General features: G+C 38.3%; 1 protein-coding gene across 2 annotated transcripts in view; it reads right to left on the bottom strand.

Moving 5' to 3' along the window:
• Positions 1-6336: 6336 nt before the first annotated feature.
• UPF2 (UPF2 regulator of nonsense mediated mRNA decay) overlaps positions 6337-24802 on the bottom strand; it is a 108124-nt gene continuing 89658 nt past the window's right edge. For both annotated transcript variants that reach the window (XM_016203930.2, XM_016203929.2), the window contains exons 19-22: positions 23457-23624; positions 14417-14558; positions 12948-13068; positions 6337-7621 (exon numbers count right to left, since the gene is read on the bottom strand). In XM_016203930.2, coding sequence (XP_016059416.2) covers positions 7612-7621; positions 12948-13068; positions 14417-14558; positions 23457-23624 — 441 coding nt within the window. In that variant the 3' untranslated portion in view covers positions 6337-7611. The remainder of the gene's footprint in view (positions 7622-12947; positions 13069-14416; positions 14559-23456; positions 23625-24802) is intronic.

Here is a 24802-nt window from a genome sequence, read left to right as displayed (position 1 = left end):
AAGGTCTTCTAATTCTTTCCTCCATCTCTCAGTTTTTTTCCTCCGTTATTCAATAAGCCACGCTAGGCCTTTTCTCCCTCATCTCCTTGTATGGGATGTGCTTCCCCATCTTCAAGCGGCTGCTCCATGTCATTGGGTCTTGGCTGAGCTGCCTGTCTTTGCAGGGAGTGCTCTCTCTACAGGCCCAATCTTAGGAGGCCAAGCAGTCACAGCACCTCCCCTGGCAGAGAACTTGGGCTGCAGTCTGGGTCTCAGGAAAGCAGACTCTGAGGAGAAGCTGAGAGCATGGGAAGTTCATTAGGGAGCACTTGTGGAATCAACAACTGTAGAAGAGGGACAGGAAGGACCGGCAGAGTGGCAAGTTAGCTGTGAAGCGGGCTCAACAGCAGCTCCCATGTGGAGCTCTGCAGTTGTAATGACCCTTGACTTGGATCAAGAATGGCCAGGCCTTTGTACTTCTGTACTGATCAGTCTTTGCATGTGGGCCTCTCTGGGTCACCTCCAGCAACACCTGCAGCTGAGCCCATCCCAGAAGGAGCTGACAGCTCAAGGCTGCCTGCCAACAGTGTTCCCAGAACAAGGCCTTCAAAGAAGGCAGTCTGGGCGGCACATCACAGTATACATCACAGCTTATCTCTATTTGATGTTTTACTAAATTTTTCTTACGTGTGTCTCTCCCTCCCAGAGTTTAAGCGCTATAGAAGCAGGATTTTGACTTGTGTATCACTGTGACCTCAGCCTAGCACAAGTGTTGAATGAATGCTGTTTAATTTTCACAGCCACCCTGGAAGATTCATAATTTGATTCTCATGGTACAAATGAGCTAAATGAGGCTTAGGTTAAGAAACTTACCCAGTAAGTGGCAGGACCAGGATTCCAGTCAGTTCTGTCTAGCTCACAGCGAGCACCCCTCCACCACACTGGAATTACAGAACGGGGCAGCCCAGTAGCTGGTCCTGTGTTGACGTGGGAGGGTGCACATTCCGTGTGCAGCTTTGAACAAGATTTTAAATTACTCAAGTATTTGGGTCATTCCCTACAATTCCTTCTAGTCTCAATGTTTAATCAATGGCTCTTCTGCACACAGAAGTCCTAGTAAATGTGGGCTCACTTATTTGAAAACCAACCCCCACAGGTCCTTGTGCTAACACACAAGCAAGGGATCAAGCTGATTAAACTGAAAAACAACTCCACTTTCTCTTTTAAAAAAAAAATTACCCGCCCGGCCGGGCATGGCTCAGCGGTTGAGCGTCGACCTGGGATCCAGGCGATCAGGGTTCGATTCCCAGTCAGGGCACATGCCCAGGTTGCGGGCTCGATCAATGACTCTCATCATTGATGTTTCTCTCTCTCTCTCTCCCTCTCCTTTCCTTTCTCTGAAATCAATAAAGATATATTTAATAAAAAAAAATTACCTTTATTGTTGACAGTATAACAGATGTTCCCTTTCCAAAATTGCTTCCTGGTTGGCTCCTTTCACTTTCTGTTGTCAATGCGCTTTCAAGAAGCCCAGCAAAAGTCCACCTCAACCTGAAGATGACTTTGGAGCATTTTCCAGGCCCACTCTGTCTGCTGATAGAAAAGTCACCAGCCTGTGTGGTTTCAAGGATCATCTCTTCCAAAGGGCATGCTGGAATTTTGTCAGTCTGACCCCCATCCATAATCTCTCAGAAAAACTCTCAGGGTAGTTTGACGCAATAGCAGCCCACTCTTGCTGGGGACGCTGGACTCAGAAGCTGCCATGATACCTTTGGAGTCATGTGAACTAGAACCACCATGTCTCTCTCCTTAATATTCAAATCAACAACCAACCTGTTGTTATTGGGGAGGAGACATACAGGAAAAAATTCATGAGAAAATAAAAGGTCCATGCCTGAATCTAAATGGCCAGTGATTTCTAGGGAACAGGGACATTATTCTTTTTGGGAAGAACACAGGACTCAGTCCAGCCCAGAATGGCCTGAAGGGTGGCATTCCTACTGCTGCTCAGGCATATATTTTTTTTTATCCTCACCTGAGGATATTTTTTCCATTGCTTTTCAGAGAGAGTGGGAGGGAGAGAGAAACACGGATGTGAGAGAGACACATCAATTAGTTGCCTCCTGCATGCCGACCATGGCTGGGGATTGAGCCTACAACCGAGGTATGTGCCTTGGCCGGAATCAAAGCCGGGGATCTGTCAGTCCATGGGCTGGTGCTCTAACCACTGAGCAACACCGGCTGGGGCTCGGGCACATTTTTCTGTGGGCAATAATGTATAGTTTACTGGGAAGTAGGTTTGATTTTAGCCGCCATCGTTCGAACTTCATATTCACACTCTGCACACTTGAAGGGTTTATGAGTTCTTCAAGGGCAGTCGGCTTGGTCAGCTTCGTACCCAACACTGCATATGGCACATAGAAGCTGCGGTAGTAATACCACTACCAGTGAACCTTTATTGAGCGCTCACTATGTAACAGCCACTGTATTAGGGCCCTCATGTCCGTTATCCCATTGATTCCTCACACAACCCTAATTAACATCCCCATTTTACAGAAGAGAAACCTGGGGTCTAGAAGTTAATAACTAACCAAGGGTCATACAGGAAGGAAGTCTCAGAGCTGGTGTTCAATGGACATCTAATCAGTGACCACATTCAGCCTGGTGCCTTCACTGCCCCTCAGAGCGTAGCAGGTATCTCTTGCCTCTGAGCCGCTACTGAAAAAAATGTACCCGACCTGAGTACTCCCTAATGGCAAGTATATACAGGTGCACACGGCTCTCAGGGAAATACAGGAAGCCCACCTGTTTACCTCTTCGATTACAAAGCAAACAGTTCATAAAACTAGAATGACATTCTCCGCCCATTAGTCCAGATGCGAATTTTCCTGCCAGCGCTGACCCTGAAGTTGCCATGCCACCATCCAGTCAGTGACAAATGGGAAATGGCAGACTAGTGGGACCTGTTTCCACTTTCCAGATTCCTGAGCTCAAGTGGTCAAGCCAAACAAGGCAAGTAAGAGCGAAGGTCAGGCAGAATTTGGGTCAAGTGCAGAAGTCCTGTTCTCAATGTGGCAGGGGCAGGTGGTTGGAAACATGACCACACACACTTCCTGTGGGTTGCGCAGATACCCTCAGAATTTCCATAGTCTGAAGTGAAGCATTTGTTGAGCACTTCACAGGGGTCCCCCATTCCTAGCCTGTACTCCTATACAAGGGGCTCTGCTTGTCTCTTTTGCAAAACAGCAGTGGAGCAACCACACCCCTTTAAACCTCATCTCCTGCCTCCCCAGGGTGGGCAGGCAGCCAGAGAGGCATTTTAATAAAGTTCAAGCAAAGCACCTAAATCAAATGGTGGGTAGTGAGGACAGCAAGGTTTCCTAGAGGAGGCAAATCCTGAACTGAATCTTGAGAGGCAAGTAGCAGGAGCCAGGTAGTAAAGGAAAGGATATTCCTGGCAGAGGAAAGAGCAGATGCAAAGGTGTGAGAAGAGTAGCTATCAAACAAATCCTTCCTGTGTGCCACTCCCTGCGATAAGCACTTTACAGATATCATCACTAATTTCACTGAAGTTTTTCATGTCTTGACTGCTTCCCCTGCTAGAATGTCAGTTCCACAAGGACAGGGATTTTTTTCCACACCACTGTATGTCCAGTGCTTAGATTAGTCCCTGAAACAACGGAGTCAATAAATATGTCAACAAATCTTTCTCTTCCAATGGTTGCCAAGTATTTATATAAATGTCTTGGTTTTATTTTTAAATTTACTGGGGTGATGTTGGTTAATAAGATTATATGGGTTTCAAGTATACATTTCTAGGATACATGTTCTGTATATTGCACTGTGTGCCCATGAATCCAAAATAAAACTGACTATACAGTATCACGTATGAAGCGAACGTATGAAGCGAAAGGGTAAAACATGCATACACTCAACAGAATTAGAAATGTTTTCCCCAGTAACTATAAAATTAGAATTGCTTCCAAGGAAACAAACATTTGAGAAATAATCCAACAATTTTCAAAGTTATTCCTCTGGAAAAAAGCATATTTATTGAGATGACAAAAGATGGTGAAATTTCCTTTGGATTTCCAAAGGTAACACACACACACACACACACACACACACACACACACACTTAAATAAGAATGCCAAAAACGTGATTTTACCCGTTAACATGCTAAGGATTTCTAAATTTAAATGGACTCCACCTCCATTTTGTTTTCATTCAAAAGATGTCCAGGGAAGACCACCAGACTGAGAGCTGGGACAGCTACACCCAGGGGCTAGCCATTCAGAGTAAATGAGAGCTTATATAGATAAAACATTCAGAATCCTTTAAAACCAAACTTTAGAAATGCACTTATAGCTGTGTGGAAAACTTCCCATTTAAAATCTGAGAGAACTCCAATTTTGCATCCTTAGTTTAGAAAGTGGCCCTCCCCAGGTAATTATGAAGGATGCTGGAGAGCAGCCATGATTTCACAGGACCCACCCCATTGACCACAGATCACACTGGTCAAAGGACAGACACCTATGCCAAGTGGGACTAGCAGTTCTGTGGGCATGCAGATTGTGCTGCAGAGTATGTTACTTGTATAGCTACAAGGCATAAAACTCAAGGACATCCGGCAGCCAAGTTTACAGTTAGTGTTATGAACTGAACTGTGTCCCCAAATAAATTCATAGGTTGAAGCCCCAACCCCCAGTATAGCTATACTCGGAGATGGGGCCTTTAGTAACTAAAGGTTAAATGAGGTCATACGGGTGGGTACCTAACCCAGTGGGAATGGTGTCCTTATAAGAGATATCAGGGATGCACAGAGGAAAGGCCATATAAGGACCCAGTGAGAGGCAGCCAGCTGCAAGCCAAGGCTTCACCAGAAACTGGCACCTTGATCTTGGGCTTCCTGCCTCCAAAACTGAGAAATAAATGCCTGCTGTTTAAGCTGCCCAATCTGTGGTATTCTGTTATGGCAGCCAGAGTCCACTGAGACAGTGAGGAAGAATAAAACCAAGGAGCAGAAAGCACACATTAGAGTTCAGACTCCATTTAGTCATGTCTAGAGACCAATAATATTGTCTTGGTTTCAAACTTTAGGATCCTTACAATAATCTCCTGTGAGTTTAAGAGATTTAAGTTGGGTATCTTTCATTTTCAACTAAATAATATACTGGTGCCTGGCCGGCATGGCTCAGCAGTTGAGCACTGACCTACGATCCAGGAGATCATGGTTCGATTCCCGGTCAGGGCACATGCCCTGGTTGCAGGCTTGATCCCCAGTGCGGGGCGTGCAGGAGGTAGCGGATCAATGACTCCCTCATCAATGATGTTTCTCTCTCCCCCTCTCTGAAATCAATAAAGACATATTAAACAAACAAACAAACACTGGCTTCTGGATAAATGGAAGTTTATCCCTGAATGTAAAAAACTTTAAAGCCATTTTAGAAGGGAATCTGAGATATATTTCACCTCTGCCTCTTATAAAAAAATTTTTTTAAACCATTACCTCAGGTTTTCCTGTATGAGTGTTATAAAAGTATTTTATGATATGGCTATAGTTATTAAGAAATCTAAGGTCTGCCATTCTTTTTGCTGTTGGCCTCACCACTCTAGGCCTATTTACTTCCTTTAGTGAAGTTATTATTTCTGCTAATCATAGAAAACTCTGACATCACCAATGACTGATCTCACAGCACTGAAAGGAATTAAGCGCCAGCCTCTCAGGATGAGCCCCCATCTGCAAACTGAGGGTTTCTTCTGGTGCTAACATTCCACATGTTTCAGGATCACCACCATGGGGTGGCCTTACAGGGTTCTGGGCCAGGATCTCTCCTCTTTTATGTTTCTGTGTCTCCTTTATGTGTTTACTTTTCTAGTCTTGCTTTTTGTTTGGCTCTTCTAGCTACTGTGTGCTATCTGTATCCTTTCTTCTGTCTGGCCACTGGGTTTTTTATCCTGGGTCAAGTATGTAATGGCTGAATAGAGACTAAGAGCATGCAAGGGCCTGGGCAGCTCTCACAGGGAGACTCTTAGGTTGCCAGAGGCCTTTTTAGCTTTTTAGTCCTCTAAAGTGGCATCAAAGGATCAAAGGGCAAAGTTTTAAGCCTATTTATTCCACTGGACTCCACAGGCTACTTTTCATACTGACCCAAAGGTAAGCTAATAACTCAGGCATCCAGGAAAAGAATGTAAATACAGAATGCTGAAGTGAGAGCAACACTACTAGTGACATGCTAAAGAAATTGTCTCTGAGACAACTTTATAAAGGACGAAGATGACCTTGGAAGATACTGACTTATCCATTTAATAGGTTTCCAAAACCCAACCCAAATAAAACGCAACCACAGCAGATCTAAATTACAACACTTTATTGCAGCATTGGCAAAGGTCAGATTTCTGAAGCTGGTGAAGATCGGGCAGCATTTCCATGTGAAATGTTACAACTTTACAAGTTTTGTTTCTTATTTAATTCTACATGCAGAAACTGAAACATGGTAAAAGAAAAAATGAAAAATAGCTAGAAAAAAGATGTAATCAAGTTGTAGCATACAGATGTGCTCTTTAACTAAATTTACTATGCCTATTGGAAAGCAAACGAAAGACAACTATCCTAAGAAATTAACAGATTGCCAGAAACAGACTAAGAACCCTCATTTCTATTTGGGGGGGGAGGGGGGAAGGGGAAACAAAAACAAAACAAAAACAAAAGCAAAATAAAAGCTCTACTGTTTCCATACTTTGTTTAGAGACAGAGGTTGTAAACCCATGAAGGTCAACAAAATCTTCTGATCCACTTCTTGTTGTCCTTCGTCCATTTTCTGTGACATGCTGACTGGCACATTTGTTTTCAATGATACTTACAATGGGCTCAGTATCCCTCTTCTCAGGCTGGTGTGACTTCCCTAAGCCATCTGAATCCAAGCTCTTTGTTATACTAATAGTCTTTCACATTTTTCTTTTACCCTAATAGGCAATTTTGTATCACTGACTCTGATGGATAAAACTGAGTTTTCTCCCTCATCCCTTGTTCCTCCTGAAACAAATTACTAAACAAAAGCCTTCCTGGTGGATTATCTGGTATTTTGATCTTTCATCATTTTGTTGTCCTGCATGTAAGTTTTTACTAGAAGATTTTACTGCTCACGCTATACTTTTCTACTGTAGTTCTGGAGCCCCCAAATGTATCTTCTTCCAACATGGGATGTTCAATTCAGAGACACTGTAACTCAAATCAAGTTTAAAACTCAAGTTCATTTCCCCCATACCATTTTACCATTACAACCATTGCTTCTCCGGCTCAGTCATCGCACTGACGCTCTTCTGGGTGTAACTGCTCAGTAGTCAAGTTAACCATCTCATTTCTTGACTGCCATTCTCAGAGAAGATTAACCCTCACGTGATTTCCATTACAAAAGGCCGTTTATGCCTTATCTGGAAGCGGCTTGTTCCGGTGTAGGCAGAGGCTGCTGTTTCTGCCTCATGGCCCCAGCCTGTCCCAGGTTGTTCAGATTCGCAACTCTCTAGACCGACATGCTGAGATGTGTCCACTGCTCTCACTCAATTGCTGGAGGACTCCACTATCCACAACATCAGATACAGGACCTAATGAAATGACACGTGCTGCTGGATCAACGTCTCCTAGAGGCAAACAGGGCAATGTTAAAGAACTAGTACTGAGGGTAATCCTCCGGCAAGAAAAGACCCCTAAATATCACCAACCACTGTTATTGTCTTCTCCAGGCTAATCAGTGCTTTTTAAAGAGAACACAAACTCCTACTGGACTAAGACAATAGGAGCCTGAAAAAAGGCACTAAAAAAAGCAATTCTGACACTGATTCAGGTATCTTTCCTACAACTACTTTCTAATATGCTGAGAATTCATGGTTTGTGTTATGGTTGAACTGTGCACCCCTCAAATTAATATTGAAGTCTAACTCCTAGTACTTCAGGATGTGACCTTCTTTGGAAATAGAGTCACTGCAGATATAATCAATTAAGATGAGGCCATATCAGAGTAGGATGAGCCCCTAATCCAGTATAACCATGTCCTTAGAACAAGGGGAGATTTGGAAACAGACACACACCAGCAGAATGCCACATGAAGATGAAGACAGAGATCGGATGGTGCTGCTCAAGGGACACCAAAGATTTCTGGCAGGCCACCAGAAGAGCTAGGAGAGAGGCATAGAAAAAATTCTCCCTCACAGCCCTCAGTAGGAACCGACTGTGCAGATACCTTGACCTTGGATTTCTGGCCTCCAGAACTGTGAGGAAAACAGTTCTGTTACTTAAGTCACTCAGTTTGTGGTACTTTCTTATGGCAGCTCTAGTAAACTAACAGTTTGTTTTTCACAAGGCAAGTACATTAGCAAGAAACTTTCAAAGAATAAAATGCAAATATGAAAAGGTATATAGTCATCTGGATATATCCATAATTCATGCAGAACTGAATTAAATGGGAAAAAAAGGTCAATTAACACAAGTATTCCCTGAGAGAAAGGGAAGATAAAAGTCTCCTGAAATCAAGAGAAAGCAATGGTCTAAAACAATGAATGATAGGCAAAAAAATGTTCATAGTCCTTGGTAGGTAAGACACACTTATATCACTAGTTATAGTGTAGGAGGTGTCACTTGACTGGTTTATAAGCGAACTGATTCTGAGAGATTTAAAAATCTAAGAGCCCCCAAAGTACTTATAATATACACTCTGGATTAAATGCTATTCTAGGAGGGACTCTATTTTATAACAAAACTATCACTTACTTAACCTTACAATAAGGACATAAAGAGAATATCTAATAAAATATGCATACTCTCCTTAAGATGGGTTAAAAAAGTCTGATAGTATGTAACCCCTTGCTACTCAAGAGTGTGGTCCACAACTTCAGCAGTTTTGACATCACCTGGGAACTTATAAGAAACGAATCAGAACCAACAGTTTAATAAAAGTCAAGATAATTAAAGCACATGGGTGTAATCCATATAAGTTTGCAGCATATAAACCATCTTAGTACTAACACCTACCGAAAATGCTAAGTTGCAGTTTTTCAACCCTAGCAGAGTGGAAAACAACCTTGTTCTGCACTATAGGATACCCTGGGTAATTATTTACTTAGAGTACTACTGCTATTTTAACTCATCACTTGTTTAGACTCTGTTAGAGCATTACTGTCCCATGAGAAAGGCTGAAATTTTAACTTATAGCCCTTTTCAATCCTGATTAGAACATGAAAAAAACATAATGCCTGGCTGGAGCCTTATCAAAATTCACAGGTAAGAAAAACATTAAACTGCTCTGACAACCAGTTTCTAAATAAATTTCCCTTTATCTCCATATAATTTTTTTTTTTTAAAGCACTAGCCAAGTTAAGTCAAATTGAAACCGTTTTTAAGACTTCATTCACAGAATTTTTTTTTCGTTCCTTTGTACAGGAATTCCCCGCTCAGCATGTTTTCCTGAAGATATCTGGTGAACCACTGAAGACATACATATCTTTTGACTAAGTCTGGCGCAGCGTTAAAAATAGGAGAAAATAAAGAGGAGCCAAACCACTGGAGACTCCGCCTCATCAGTTAGTCTGACTACATTTATTCACTTAAAAAAAAGTTTAAAAAACAGCAAAAAAAATTTGGTGCTCAACAGGCTCAAAAACTCACATTTACATGTCTGCCAGCTCCTCTACACTGCTATTACAAGGACACTCTAACAGCAGCACTAGCTTTGAAAATACCTCCACAGTTTGCAGAGGGCCATTTTTAAGAGTCATGGACAAATTAGGATTTTCTTTTTTGACTTAGGATTTTAAAAAGATTTAAAACAGGTAGAGAGGGTAGCTAAAGAGCTGGGATTCTCACAAAATCAGGAAACAAAAGGAAGAGCTAGGGAGTAGAACACATGGAAGAAGTTTATTAAATGACTACAAATAGATTTGTTAAAGGCCCTTTGTCCATCCAACAAATATTTACTGAGCATCTACTATGTGCTGGTCACTAAGAGCTATGGAGGAGCTATAATGGCTACACCTTTGCTCCCATTCTTCAACCTCATGGGGAACAGAGACAAGTGATTAGCAGTGTCTGTGGAAAGACCCTGAGCCAGGGGCAGCAAATACAAACTGACCTCTATCAGACTTTAGAATACCAGAGAGACCTGCTGGAGGAACAGGCGCTATCCAGGGGGAAAGCATGAGAGGGATCCAGAGGGAGGCCAAAAAATGATAAAAAGAACTAAAAGGCCAGCTTGGTTGGGAACAGGGAAAAAAATAGCAAGAGATAAAGCCAATAAGGTAAGTACATTTGCAACGTGTAACCAAGTGGAGGAGTTTGGACTTTATCCTACAAGCCATGAGGACCCACAGAAGAGCTCACATAATCAGACAGCATATTTCATTTTAGAAAGAACATTGTGGGTTCAGCACAGAGAATGAAACAGAAGTTGAAATTGGATACTGAGAAGCAGATCAGGAGGCTGCTGGCAATAATGCAATGAGAGGTGACGGTAGCTGGATCTAGGATCTTGCAGAAGTGGAATAAAATGGGGAAGTGTAAGAGCCATACAGCAACAGAATTAGAGAATATGTTAATTAACTAGATATGGGAATTGAGGGAGAGAGGAATCTAAACTAAAAACCTCCATTTGTAGTCTGGACAACTGGGTGGGCAGTGCGCTTCCATTCACTGAGCCAGAGAACAGGGGAGGAGAGTGGCTTGGGGGTGGAGGACACATTGAGGTTTATGTTCCTCTGAGACGTCTAGCTGAATGTTTAGAAGATAGTTAGATATACAGTTAGAAACTAAAGACACGAAGAAGTCAGGAGACAGGAGTAGTGGTAGTCAAGGAGAGAAAAGAAAGACCAGAAGACAGCAGAGCCATGTCAAGAGAAGAGTGTGCGCCAAGATGATGAAGAGGGTCCACATGCTAAGTGCTCTGACAGCCTAAGAGAGTACTGAATGAAGCAATCATTAGGAGGCAGCTTGGTGGCTAAAGGGAAGGCAGTTTCAGTGAAATGGCAGGGAGGCAGCAGGCTACAGTTAGCCACACAGTGGGAGGTGAGAAAGAACAAATGTGGCCAATTCTTCCAAATTTATCTAACGGGGGGGGGGGGAGAAAAACAGAATGTTAACAAAGAATTTTGGAAAATGACTTGAAAAACTGCAACCAAACTAAGAAAGGCATACCTTTGCATTCATATACACATCCATCAAAGCATATACATTTACACATCTGTTTTCCCATACTTTTGTTCCCTACTGTCTAAGAAATGCTTGGTACTTCACAGATTCTCAATCAATGATTTTTTGAAGAAATATTATGACTAGGGCAGAATTAGCTCTCTCAAGTTACCTGTACTTGGTTTTCCCACTGGACTGTAAGACTGAAGATTAACACTTTTTTTCCTACTTTTCAATTTTCCATAGTGCAGTACTACACCCACGGTAGCTGGATGAATGTAAGCTGAGAAGAACAAACCCTATTGCAGATACCAACTGTGTATCAAACATAATACTCTTACTGATTTTGAAAAGTCACCCAACCATTTAGAAATTAGAAAAAGATGCTACACTTGCAATATCTGACTCAAGAAGGAATCAGGCATTAATAGAAATAATGCTCTTCAGAGATGGTAAGTTGCAATAAGGACATGTGAAGTTGATGGAAAACATCAAGATAAAAATATTCTAACAGTTCTTTTCTCCAATCACAAGACAAAAAGAGGAAACACGTATTATCAAGAACACTATGGTATATATTTAAAGCCACTCTAAAAAAATATAAAAGCAGAAAACTAATATTTTCATGGCTTCTTAACCTAGCAGCTTCTACATTTTGATAGGAATAAAAGTTTTCATTAAAGGACTTTAGTGAAGTTTGGATAATTAAATATAACCTAATATATTATTATGCCTAATTAGATGGGTTTGTATAGTGTTTCCTTTTCTTTTCCAGCATTTCTAACTTTGATTTCTAAAAACATTACACCCAACAGACGTTAAAAACAGATCTCTAAACTGTCATGACAAACCAGTTTTCTAAATTTCAATTTGATTCTAGTTGTCTGAACATATAGTTCAAAGAAAATCATTATCAGGAACACACAAGTATATTTAGTGAGTAAAAAACACAGGCTCAAACAACATCTGCATTTTCCCTAATGCTAGTCTCTTCAACAAATGAATTTACTCCTGTTACTACTCTCAGCACACTCTCTTCTACACCTGTTCACCTGCCCTCCAAAACAAGGTGACATCTAGGGGCTATGGTATATCTTTAGCCTAAACACTAATACCTGGAGAGAGATCAGTATGAGTGGCAAAGCCAATGTTACTTTTGATCATAACATGACCACGAAAAAGAAAATTGAGTTGATGGTATAAGTCAAGTCCCAGAAAAACTTTGAATACTTTTATTCTTTAAAAACAGATGAATGTGGCATTAGAGAACATGTTCTATGTGAAATTCTTTATAGAGTTTTAATTATTTCACATTAAGCAACTCAAGTTCAAGTAGAACTGGCATGAATCCCAGAAGGACATTTCATAATTTAAAAAACAAACAAAAAAAGTAACTCAAAACAAACTCAACCTGCATGCTTATAAGTCTAGCAAACAGGTTCTGAGTTTCTGTAAACATTAAGATGCCTGAACACTGACCTGAGATATCCTAACACAAAGCCTGTGATTTCTCTCAACCAATCTATAACCAGTCTTCTCTATAAATACAAAAGAGAAAATTTAAAAACCAGGGAAGTCCACTTGGAGAGAGCCAAAATCAGTGTGGGTGAAATCAAGACTTAAGAAAAACCCAAAAACCTGTAACATTTTATAACTAATTTTCTTTTCTCAAACATCTACAACGCAAAGGCTTTTCTATTTTGCTAATAATTAGGCCTTTATCATTAAGTATAATCCAGAATTAATTTATTCACAGAAGAGCTAAGGGAGCAATGAGAGAGAGAGTCCTACCTCCCACCAGTCTTAAAGATTAGATCAGCATTAGGCGCTCCCTTTGGATGTTGGTAACGGGGCCGCCGCTCACGATTGGTGTTTGCTGGAGCTGGGCGCTGGGCAAGAGACTGCAGCATTTCTGTCATGAGGAACAAAACAGAAAAGGTGGTGAACTCTGGTAAGTGTACTCCCCCCATGAAGCAAATAAAACCCTAGGGAGATCAAGTGTATTAGTTCTGTCAGGTTGATGACTAAAGAAAAATAACCATTAAACAGACTAAAATGATTAAGAAATACTGAAAGAGCACATCAAGAGATGAGATGTGCTCTTTAAGACCCAATGTCTCCCTTACTGTCAATCTGGCCTCTATATAGTGTCTTGTGAGGCAATAAAACAATATGAGCCACAGTATAATACAGTAATTACAAGCATAGTGTTTGGAACAGGATAATATTGGTTCAAATTCCAGCTTTGCCACTTATTAGTTGTGGGACTTTGGGTTCAGTTTCCCTAAATGTAAAATGTGGATAACAATCATTTATAGAATTGTGAGGGTTAAATGCTTTGAAAAGGTACATAAAACAGTGTCTGCCCCATAGTTTTATTGAGTATCAGCTTATTATTTATCAGTAAGAACGCTGGCTATCAACTGAAAGAAGAGATTCTAGAAGTAGGATTTAAAGACAGAAAACCAAGTATTGCACTGGCGATTTGGCGTCAGCCTGTGGACCAAAGGGTCCCAGATTCGATTTCGGCAAAGGATGCATGCCTCAGATGCAGGCTTGATCCCACACAGGAGGCAACCAGTTGATGTTTCTCCCCCCACCCCCGCCCCGAAAGCAATGGAAAAAATATCCTCAGGTGAGGATTAAAAATAAAGAAAAAGAAAACCAAGTATTTATTTACACAACACTCTCTTGCACAAAAAAGCAGTTTGTCAGTACAGCACTATATAAACAACCATGTTATGGCTCTAAAATCTGACTGCTACAGAAATGCCAAATGAGGTTTACGAAGTATCCATGAATTCTTTGCATAAGGTACCAGTTAATCCAAGAATGCTAAGTATGCCTGCATAAAAGTAGAACCCTAATTTGAGCATACCCCCAAATCTGAAGGAACATGGGTTCCTCAAGAGCTAGATTCCCAAACAGACAAAATGAGATAATAAATACTTGAGTTAATTTGCTAACAGTTGGCTGACAACATGATTAAAAATTTATTACTATCTCACTTGCAAACATAGCTCTAATGGTATGGAACAGAACTGAATTATGGAATTAGCAAATTATGATGACAATTACATTATTTTTATTTTACAAGTAGGTGAGAGAAAAATGAAGACAGAATGGACTATAAAAAACATTCAACTTCTCAAGTCTAAATATATATGTCATGAAAAGTTCGAGAACAACTGATGTTCTATATTTAAAAAGTCCAAAAGGCATCAAAATTTTCTGTTTCTGTCCTATAAATGATTTTATACCTTGATAATCTTCTTGTTCTTGTCGTTCATTGATATCTAGTGTGAGCTTTTTCATTCTCATCCTTTCTTCTTGTTCTGCCTGTTGCTGGTTCCAATGATTTGCAGCAAGTTGGGAAGACATGGGTACATTAAGGATCTTAAACTGAGGGGGGGAAAAAGAAATCACAAATGACTTGAGAAAATCAACAGGGAAAAAAGATTTCAAATAAAATAGTAAGTAGAATTAAATGAGTTTAGAAAAAAATAATAATGTCTTTCCATCCCTGTAAGTCAGTAAAGACAGTAAAATCTAAGAACATAAACAGATAATAGTACTACTCTACTAGAGACAAATCCATTAGGGTTGGATGGGAAGTGGAGGCCATCAAGTCCAACCTCCATGAAAAGCAGAAGCTCCTCTTTCCTGCACTGTCTGGAAGCACACACCTAGCAACGAGAGCATTTCCATCCTGTAGACCCCCTAATGTATAAATAATTGTCAGAAAGGCTTTATGTAGCAAACTGTAATCTGCATCCTTTTCATTTCTATCCTCTGGAACCAGTTTTGCCCTCCTGAACCATACGGAACAAATCTAGTCCACCTTCAGTATTAACAAACCTTCATATTTCTAAAAATAGCTGTGATGTTGGAAAGAAGGAAGAGTTAAAAAATTGACATACAAGATCTATTTCTGTTATGGGAGAGAGTCCTTATCTATAGAATGTTTTTGTTTTTAGCAGGGTGTCTTTGATTTAGAATTGTGCAAGGTAAATGAAACAAGATAGAATCTACGAATTTATGGGCTCCCTGGAAATTGTTGAATAAGCTATGTAACTATCTGAGTAATAAATGAAGATGTTTCGTAACCTAAATTCTCTCTGCTGTGTATAAATTTGCGCCCCTCACTTAAGAGACCGCCTCTAATACTTTGAACCAAAGGCATATCTGATGCAGAAAGGAAGGACTTGGGGAGCTGTGCTCAGGATCCTGGACTTCTCCCTGCTTGGTCTATGCCTTTTGAATGCCTGCATCCTTAAAAGTATTAGTAAAGCAAAACACTGCACAAGATCTCTAACTCATTTGAGTCTGATTTGACAATTTGCTTCTTTGAATTATCTCAGATGTCCTTTCTTGGTATTTATTCTCTCTTATGATGCATATAGTCAATATTCCTCTTAAAATGTTAATACCTAGAACACTAAGGCCAGATACACTGAAGTGGTACTATCTGCAAACCCAACTAACTACATTTCATATTTATCAAATACAGATAATACCTCACATATCAAAACAAAAATACATTTAAGGTAGTCCATTTAGCAACCAGCAGAACAGACCTCATCCTATCTCCCCAATGAACTAAGTTTGATATAACAAACTCTTTGCAACTATCATTCTGAGCTCAAACCATCTTAAAAAAAAAAATTTAATGAGGTATACTTTACAGTAAACTGTACATATTTTAAGTGTACAATTTGACGAGTTTTGACTTATGCATACACGAAATAATGAGCATGTCCATCACTTCCAAATATTCCTCTTGCCCCTCTTTGTAACACATCTCTTCCTCTATCCTATCCCTAGGCAACTGCTGATCTGTTTTCTGTGACTACTGATTAGTTCGCACTTTCTAAAATTTTATATACATTAAACGATACAACCCATATTCTGTTTTATCCAGCTTCTTTTACTTAGCACAATGATTTTGAGACGCATCCATGTTGCTTTATGTATCAACAGTTCATCCCTTTCCATTGTAGACTAGTATTCCCTAGCATAAATATACCACAATTTGTTTGCTTGTTGATAGCATTTGGTGTTTCTAGTTTTGGATTACTGCAAATACAGTTGTACATTCATGTACAAATGTTTGTGTGGACACATTTTCATTTCTTTTAAATGAAAAATGCTGGGACTAGCTAGTGTTTTATTTTAAAAACTGCAAAAATATTTTCCAAAGTGGCTGCACCCTTTGTAGTAGTGGATGGGGGTTCTGGTTCCTGCACAGTCTTGTCAGCACTTGGTACTTTACCCATTTTAGTGAGTATATAGTAATACTTTCATTTCAGTTTTAGTTTTTTTTTTCCTAATGACCAAAATCATCTACTTTAAAACTCAACCTAAAATTATGCTAAAAGTTGACATCAACTTTACTGGATTGTATAGTTTTCAGAATTTATTTTTTCCTGCTCTTTGAAAAAGGGATTATTTGCCCACTAAGAGTCTTTTGACTACTGTTCCATTCTGTAAGATTTTTGAAGTTTAATGACCACTACTCTACAATTACATATAGAAGTTCTTTCAGTCCTTGAGGATAAAATTTGTTTGTGCCTGAAAACTGACACTCATTTAAAGTAAATAAATTATCACTTTTGATACTATCTAATTTTACTCAATCTTTAATTTACCCTTTCAAGTTGAAATCTTTCTTCCTGATAAAAGGGAAAGTGAATGGTTGTTTTTCCCATAACCTCTCCAAAAGCAGTGGGATTTACCCTTACTTGTTCCCATGACCCCAAACATAGCTTTTTAAGAAAGCACCTCATCTTCTTGAATCACATTTCCTTTAAAAATTGCTGGTTGTAGGCTGTTTATTTCTCAATTCTAGTGTATACGGCCTGATGATGGTCAATTTCCCTTCTTCCACAATTATGAATTCTATACTATCTTTTTTCTGCTGAAAGGAAGTAAAGAATGTGGATCTGCCCTAGCCAGTTTGGCTCTGGTTAGAGCATCAGCCCATGGACTGAAAGGTCTCGGGTTTGATTCCCAGTCCAGAACACGTACCTTGGTTGCAGGATTGATCCCCGGCCCAGGTTGGGGCACGTGCGGGAGGCAACCAGTCGAAGTGTCTCCCCCCTCTTCCCTCCCCTCTCTCTAAAAGCAATAGAAAAAATATCCTAGGGTGAGGACTTTAAAAAAAAAAGAACATGGATTTTTGTAGTCAGACACTGGGTTCATACCTCAGCCCTATCATTTATTAGTATGACCTAGCCAATCAGTTAAGAATGTTCTTGTCCGGCAGGTTGTGGCTCAGCGGTTGAGTGTCAACCTTGGATCCAGAAGATTGAGGTTCGACTGCCGGTGGGAGCACATGCCTGGGTTAAGGCTCGATCCCCAGTCAGGGATGTGCGGGAGGCAGCTGATCAATAACAACTCTCTCATAATTGATGTTTCTATCTCTCTCTCCCTTCCTCTCTCTGAAACCAATGAAGATATATTAAAAAAAAAAAACACATTCTTTTTCTCATAGGTAAAATGAGCAGATTGATACTACCTTTTAGGGTTGCTGTGAGAATTATATGAGTATGTAAAAAATATGTAAAGTGCACAAGATAGTGCCTAGCACATAGTAGGTACTCCATAAATAGTATATATTAGTAGTGCATTTAAATGCATTAAAGTTCAGAATAATAGTCTCCCTCATTATTTCCTATACATGCTGAAAATAAAACTACAAGACAAAGTGAAATCACAAGTCAATTTTTAAAAATCACCTTCTTAGCAAAATGAGACTGACAACCAACAAGCAGAAACTGAAATCCTTATTACTTCCATACACATGTCCTTAGGCCTGTGCTGTGATCTATAGCAGAATGCTCGATATCCGACAGGACTTTCCCCAATTGTTTCTTATTTCGACTAACAAAAACAAATGAAACAAAGTTAAATAAAATAGCCATCATTCCCTATAATAATTTTCAAAAATTCAGGAAGACACACAAAAAATAAGTTTAAAGTTCAGCTCAAAATGAATTTATGTGTGTCGGTTCCATGGTGTAATGAATGGTTAGTACTCTGGACTCTGAATTTATATGTGTCTAATATGTGAGAGAGAATATAATAAATTTACTCTTGTTAAACAGTAGAGTAATTTTAAGGTGTAATAGTAATTCATAATGAAATTCTTTATTTTCAGCACTTTTCATGTGGAAAGCTTTCTGCTGTACCTGTATTTCCAAATTCAGGTGCTATAAACTACTGTTAGAAAAAAAGCTCCATTAAGGTAGGCATTGTAAACAGAGCTGGCCCAAATTACTATGACACAAGAGAGAATAATGTAAAATTCTAGACAAAAAAAGACTACAACTATGAGAACAATTTCCAGAAAGAAGTAATTTCTCAATCTTTCCTTAATAGGGCCACTGTGAAATCTGGTTAGCAGATATATCTGAGATACAGGTAAGTAAAATTTAGCTTGTCAGTATAAATCAACAAAGACAGCTACATAAATTAATACATTAATTTTAAAGATATGGTTACATATAAAAGCATGTCTGGAGTATAGTATGAAATCAATAAATTTTAACTGTTATTGTTATTATCACAATTACTTTATTATTTTTATTATAGGTAGAAATTCTAGGCAAATTTGAGTATTGACTCAGTAAAATACAAAGTATCTATTAGGCTTTGAGAATGACAGCTAAATTTTAAGTCATTCTCTGTTCCTAGTATCAAATAAGATGACTTATTTGAGCTGGTAAGGGTAAATATATGCAAACACAGAGGGAGTGACATAGTACTGTTTTACAAAATAATCAGACTAGCCCAATAAGAAATGTAGATAGATAATTTCCTGATCACCATGAAAATACAAGCTGAAATTCTAAGATGCTTTTATCTGTCCCATTCACACACCCAGAAAGTAAACAGGGTGGCTATTTTTTCCCCTTACTAGGTTCCTGATCACAACATTTAAAATTTCCTTCATAAATCAATAATGTCAAGTCTAATGATGATGGTACTAATCATACTAATGAAACAACATAAAATATTACAAATAATTCTGGAATGACCTGATAAAAATGTGAAAAAATATAGGCTTTCTATTCATTTCTAGGACTAACAATTTCTTCTAGAAAGTTAAGTATCTTCTAAAAGGAAATAATTATAAATAAAAGACAAAAACACTTTATGACCTGACACAAGTTTTACAAAAGGGAAAGTTCTTAAGTAGTATGCACTTTAAAAGAGTAGAAAATAGACAGTAATAAATACAGACAGCCCAAGAGACAAACTTCCTGAAACCACCCTTACCAAGTGCCTTTACCCTAAAGCTGCTAAGATACTTTTAAAAGAGAGGTACCACTTTGTGGCAAATTAGATGGCAAAAAATTATAGTCAAACTAGATTTCCTGGAAAATGATAATGGGTCATGGTGATTTACACTGTAATTTAAAGCTACTTCAATGAACAAAAATAAACTGATGAATGAAACAGGTCCAGAGGCATGGACACATGGAACAGACTGATGTATCTCAGAGGGGAGAGGGTTGGAGGGGACAGAAACAGATTAACCAAAGAATCTATATGCATATATATATATATATATATATATATATATATATATATATATATGGCCCATGGACACAGATAATAGTGGTGAAGACCTGGGGTGGGGCAGGGGCCAGGTGGAGGGAGAAAAGTGGGGAGAAGTGGGGGACATCTGTAAAACTATAAAAAATTTTTAAAAATAAATCTACTTTATAACTGTAGCTGAAATTGGGGAAAAAACATGTATGTATCCAAATACATATACATACATAATCAATCCCAAGTTACTATGATAGATAAGTACCAACTCTAATCAAAAGATATGTAAAACAAATCAGGATTCTTTATAAATATTAACTGAAAAAAGGGTTGTTTGTAAGTATTAAATTATAATAAATATATTGTGCACTTTTTTAAAACAAGTATCTTTAAAACATCATATAATGATTTTATTAATTTAAAAAATTTTAATAATCGAAACATTTCAATTCAGTATTCTAATTCATAAATATTTAAATCTAGAAATAAATTATCAACAGCATTATCCTTCTTTCTTTTCACCTATTTACCTCATGGGTGTAAATTTTTATTTTCCTAATGACTACAGGAGAAAGTTATTTCTGAGCACAAATTTGTGCACAAAGACATCTTTCACTTAAGAACCAAAGATTCCTATAAAGCCAACACATTTCACATTTCTAGAAAAACCGCTGCACCAAAAGGGCCAACACCCAAAATTCAAATAAAGAAATAAAAATCAGAACAAAATATATTTTCTTTTTCAGACCACAAAATACCAGTGATGTTTCTTCAAATAATGTTCCTAAAATTGAACATTTTCCAAAATTCCAAATAAAGTTTGAGTTGAAAATTTACTTAATAATCAAATACTCTAAACTCTCACTTCATGTTTGCAAAAGTATTTTAATAAAGTTCAATAAAAATGTTCTTTTAAAAATTAAACAAAATTTCTCATTTTAAAAAGGACTTCTACTCATTTTGTATAGTTATATATATGGATTACACAGTATTTAATCTACCCACTTTAAAAGCATTCCTTCTAAGAAATAAGCACAGTCTTATTTTGAACTATACGAATTAGAATTTAGATCTGCTGAAATAAATTTATTTTTCAAAGCTCAAACGTTTAAGGCAGGTTTTGATTAAATTTATTATGCCTATTCATTCTGAAACGGTCATATGGGGTATACAAGTTTACAAAGGTTTATATAACGGAATTTTTATGTGTGCCTCACAAAAGGCAGGGACAAATGAAAAAACTTATTATTTACTCTTGTGTAATTATATTCCTAAGCCCCCTTCTAGCTAAGAGAAATCAAGGTTCAAGAAGTATGCCAATGAAATACAAATGTTCAGTAGCTGCAAGGGTATGGGAACCAAGGTATTGCTAACTGATGCTGTCATGTACTGCCCTTCATAATTAAAAAAAAACAAACACTTTTTAACAGCTATGGTACATTTACACAATGGAATATTACTCAGCCATAAAAAGGAAGAAAATTTTACCCTTTGCAACAGCATGTATGGATCTGGAGAACATTATTCTAAGTGAAATAAACCAGTCAGAAAGACAAGTACCATATGATTTCACTCATATGTGGAATTTAATGAGCAAACTGAACTAACAAGCAAAATAGAGACAGATTCATAGAGAGCAGGCAGAAAGCTGTTTGGGGGGGGGGGGCTGGGATGTTGGGAGGATAGAGGGACTGAGCAAAGAAGAAAAAAAGAGAAAAAAACTCACGGACATGAACAACAGAGTGGTGACTGGGGTGGGAGAGAGGGAGAGGTGGAAGAGGGTATGGGGGGATAAATAGTGATGGGAAAAAATAAAGAAAAAAGAAAAAAAAAACACCTTTTCTGGTGCCCAAATATCTGGTGTTAAGAACTGAAAGCTTTTAAAGAAAAATAAAATGAAGCAGACCTAAAATATGATAGAAAGTCTAGCCCAGAGACCTTAGTCCCAAGAAAAGCAAAAACTCTGAACTTTGAGTACCCTGGTAACTGTGGTGAACTAGCAATTCCATGTGCACTGAGGACAGCAGTTGTGCAAAGATCAAAAGAAGTCCTAATTTTTCCAGGGAATGAGTGGAGGACAGGGGATTGGGGAAATTAGCTTTGACCTAAGAGTGAGACAGGATGAAACTTTCCTGAAAGCACCATAACCTGAGAATGAAGAAAGGCTTGATGACTGGAAAGTAATTATGAGGACAGTGTCTGAAAAAGTTACAGCAGGGATCTGAACCTAAGTCAAAGTTAACTATTAAAATGAGTCACGATATAAATCCTTTCCAGCCATTCATTCCACATTCTAATTAGCATACAGTTTTTGTATCTCAAGATTTACTTGCACTACAGCAAAATAATGGTATACTGTACAACTTTGATTTTTTGTGTAAACAAGAAATTACATGACAAAAGCAGAGATAAAATTTAGGCAATCATTTCTTTGAGGTTGCACTGGTAGGGAGGGAACAGAATACCCCTCCCATCACAGGTGACATTATACCTCATTAGAGGTATTCCCTGATCATCCATCTAAAACAGCAATCTCCTTCTCATGGCCTCCTCCCTACCCTAGTTTCTTTCCAGCTTCTTATCTTGCTTTACTTTCTTCATAGCATTTTCCCAACCTGACATTATGTATTTTATTGTCTGCCTCCCAACACTAGAATGAAAGCTCCCAAGAGAGGAGGGAATCTGTTTGCCTGCTGTATGTTCTGCACATAGAATAGTGCATGGTGCATAACAAGTATACAATAAATATCTGTTAAATGACTATTTGAATGAGTGTGGGAGCGAAGTACTGGACTTATCTATGAGAAACTATAGTAGCTGCCCTATTTCATAGAATCTAAGATTCCATTATAAGATGTACTATTATTTTACAAACCACTAAAACAGGAAAATACTGTTAATTATCACAAGATTCTATCAATTTTAAGCAGCAGCTTGACTTCAAAAATGTTCTTACAGCACTGGTAATACATGATATATCATATAGAGTTGTGTCTGAGGGCTGGGCTTTATTTTTCTTCATAACACTTTTCACTATCTGCAAGTATATGATGTTTGTCTATCTCCCTTAGCAGGATGTGAGCTGTCAATGTATGAATCCCTGAAGAAACAGCTTAGGAGTCAGGGAAATGATTCTGAGGGCCATCTGTCAAGTACAGGAAAGAAGAAGGAAGCAATCTAAGGAAAATGGAGGATTCAGGGTCAAAAAACAGTAATTTTCAAGAAAAACCTTGACAACTGAGCATTTTCCTTTTTTCATGATCAACATTTGATTTTTTTTGATTTTTAAAAATTTTTTTTTAAGAGAGAGAAGGGGAAGAGAAACATCGATTTGTTGTTTCACTTACTTATGCATTCACTGGTTGATTCTTGCATGTGCCCTAACTGGGATCAAACCCGCAACCTTGGTGTATAGGGACAACCCTCTAACCAACTTCGCTACCTGGCCAGGGCTTGAGCATTTTCTTGAGGTGTATCTGTCATCACCCTCTTTTCCCTTCCCACTATAAACATTCTTAGGAAACCTTCCTACTGAAATAAATGTCCTTTCCATTCAAAAATACCATTCGGTAACAAGTCAGATGTGTCTTCTGTACATATGCTAGATAAAATTATTTCTACCACTGAATACTTCCCACTCTTTTCCCCTTGTAGGCAGAGAAGAATTCAGAACCTAAAAAACATAGTTACTACTTATACTTGATAACTAACAATCAATTGTGAATACAGTGGACAGTTTCTTACCTGCTGTTTATTGCCTTTTCTTGTTAACATGACAAATGGCATCGTGTCTGCGGATTCTGCCTCTCCTTCCCCACCACCAAGTGGAGGCCCTTTCCTCAGTTGACTTTTGAGATGCAAGGGAATAGCAACATCAAGTTGATGCACTTTAACAGATTCACCACTTCGTTGCTTAAAGATAAAAATTAAAAAATATAAATACTCCAAGGTACACAGACATATGTAAATATAAACCACAAACAATTCACTCAGTGTTGTATTTCTTAAAACGCAATCATTAGAGTCTGAGTAATCTTGGTGAAATGCAGATGAAACTATTCTTTCCTGGCCCCCGAACCCTTACATCTGGCTTGGAAGAACTATGACTTAGCTCCTCGTTATCATTCTAGCCCCTCCAAGCCCAAACACACAACGTTGGTTCTACTAAATTTCCCTGTTCCTCTAATGTACTGTGCCCTTTCATTCATAATCACAGCAAACCTCTTCCTTCATAATTTTCCTGTGTCATAAGTGCAAGCTTATCTGTGAGAATCCTCCCTAAGACTAGTGAGTTTCATCACTGTATACCCTTTTCCCTAGTGTTCTATAGCAACGCTTTACACATAGCAAGTAGTCAATTAATATTTACAAATAAATGGAATCTATTAATGCTCAGATCAATTTCCTGTTTGTTAATATCAATTATTTTTTACATTTACACTAGATTTATCAACCAATTTATTTAAACAAACCTTCACTGAAGACTTACTGCATTAGGCTTGGATATATTAATATTTTTTTAAAAGTCTCTCCTCTCAAAGAACTCATAAACGTATTAAGCAAGAGAGAAATAGATTAATTAAATATGATTCACCTAAGTTATATAAACTGTGTTGGAGATGGAGTTGCCTAATTGAGAATGAACAAGTGCTGAGATTTCACAAAAAGTTGAATAAAAATAGGACATTTGAGAAGTTAAAGACTTCATATGACTTCTTCTGAGTAGGTGGGATATGGAGGAAATTTAGGCAGGGGAAGAACAGGTGCAAAAATATGGATATGAAACAGCACAGCACATTTAGGGAGCTGCAAATAAATCTCTATGTCTGATGAATAGAGCACAAATGAGAAAAAGGTAAATATGATTATTCAAAGCTAAGCAGGTAATCCTGAAAGGCCATGAAGGTTTTAAATGGCTTTACTACAATTTAAACAGCCTTTTAATACAGACTGAATACTTGCAAGAGACTTGCAAATCAAGCAAAATGGTAATAAAGGTGTAAGGTTTCACTGCTTTTTTATTTCTAAGTTCCAATTTGTTAGAATTAGCTTGAAGTTCTCCCAGGTTCATAAGATTTATAAAAAAATTT

This window comes from Miniopterus natalensis, chromosome 1 (genome assembly GCF_054644295.1).
Source record: "Miniopterus natalensis isolate mMinNat1 chromosome 1, mMinNat1.hap1, whole genome shotgun sequence".
Taxonomy (NCBI): Eukaryota; Metazoa; Chordata; class Mammalia; order Chiroptera; family Miniopteridae; genus Miniopterus; species Miniopterus natalensis.
The sequence above is the reverse complement of the archived record's forward strand: the minus strand, read 5'-3'. Positions and strand labels throughout refer to the sequence as shown.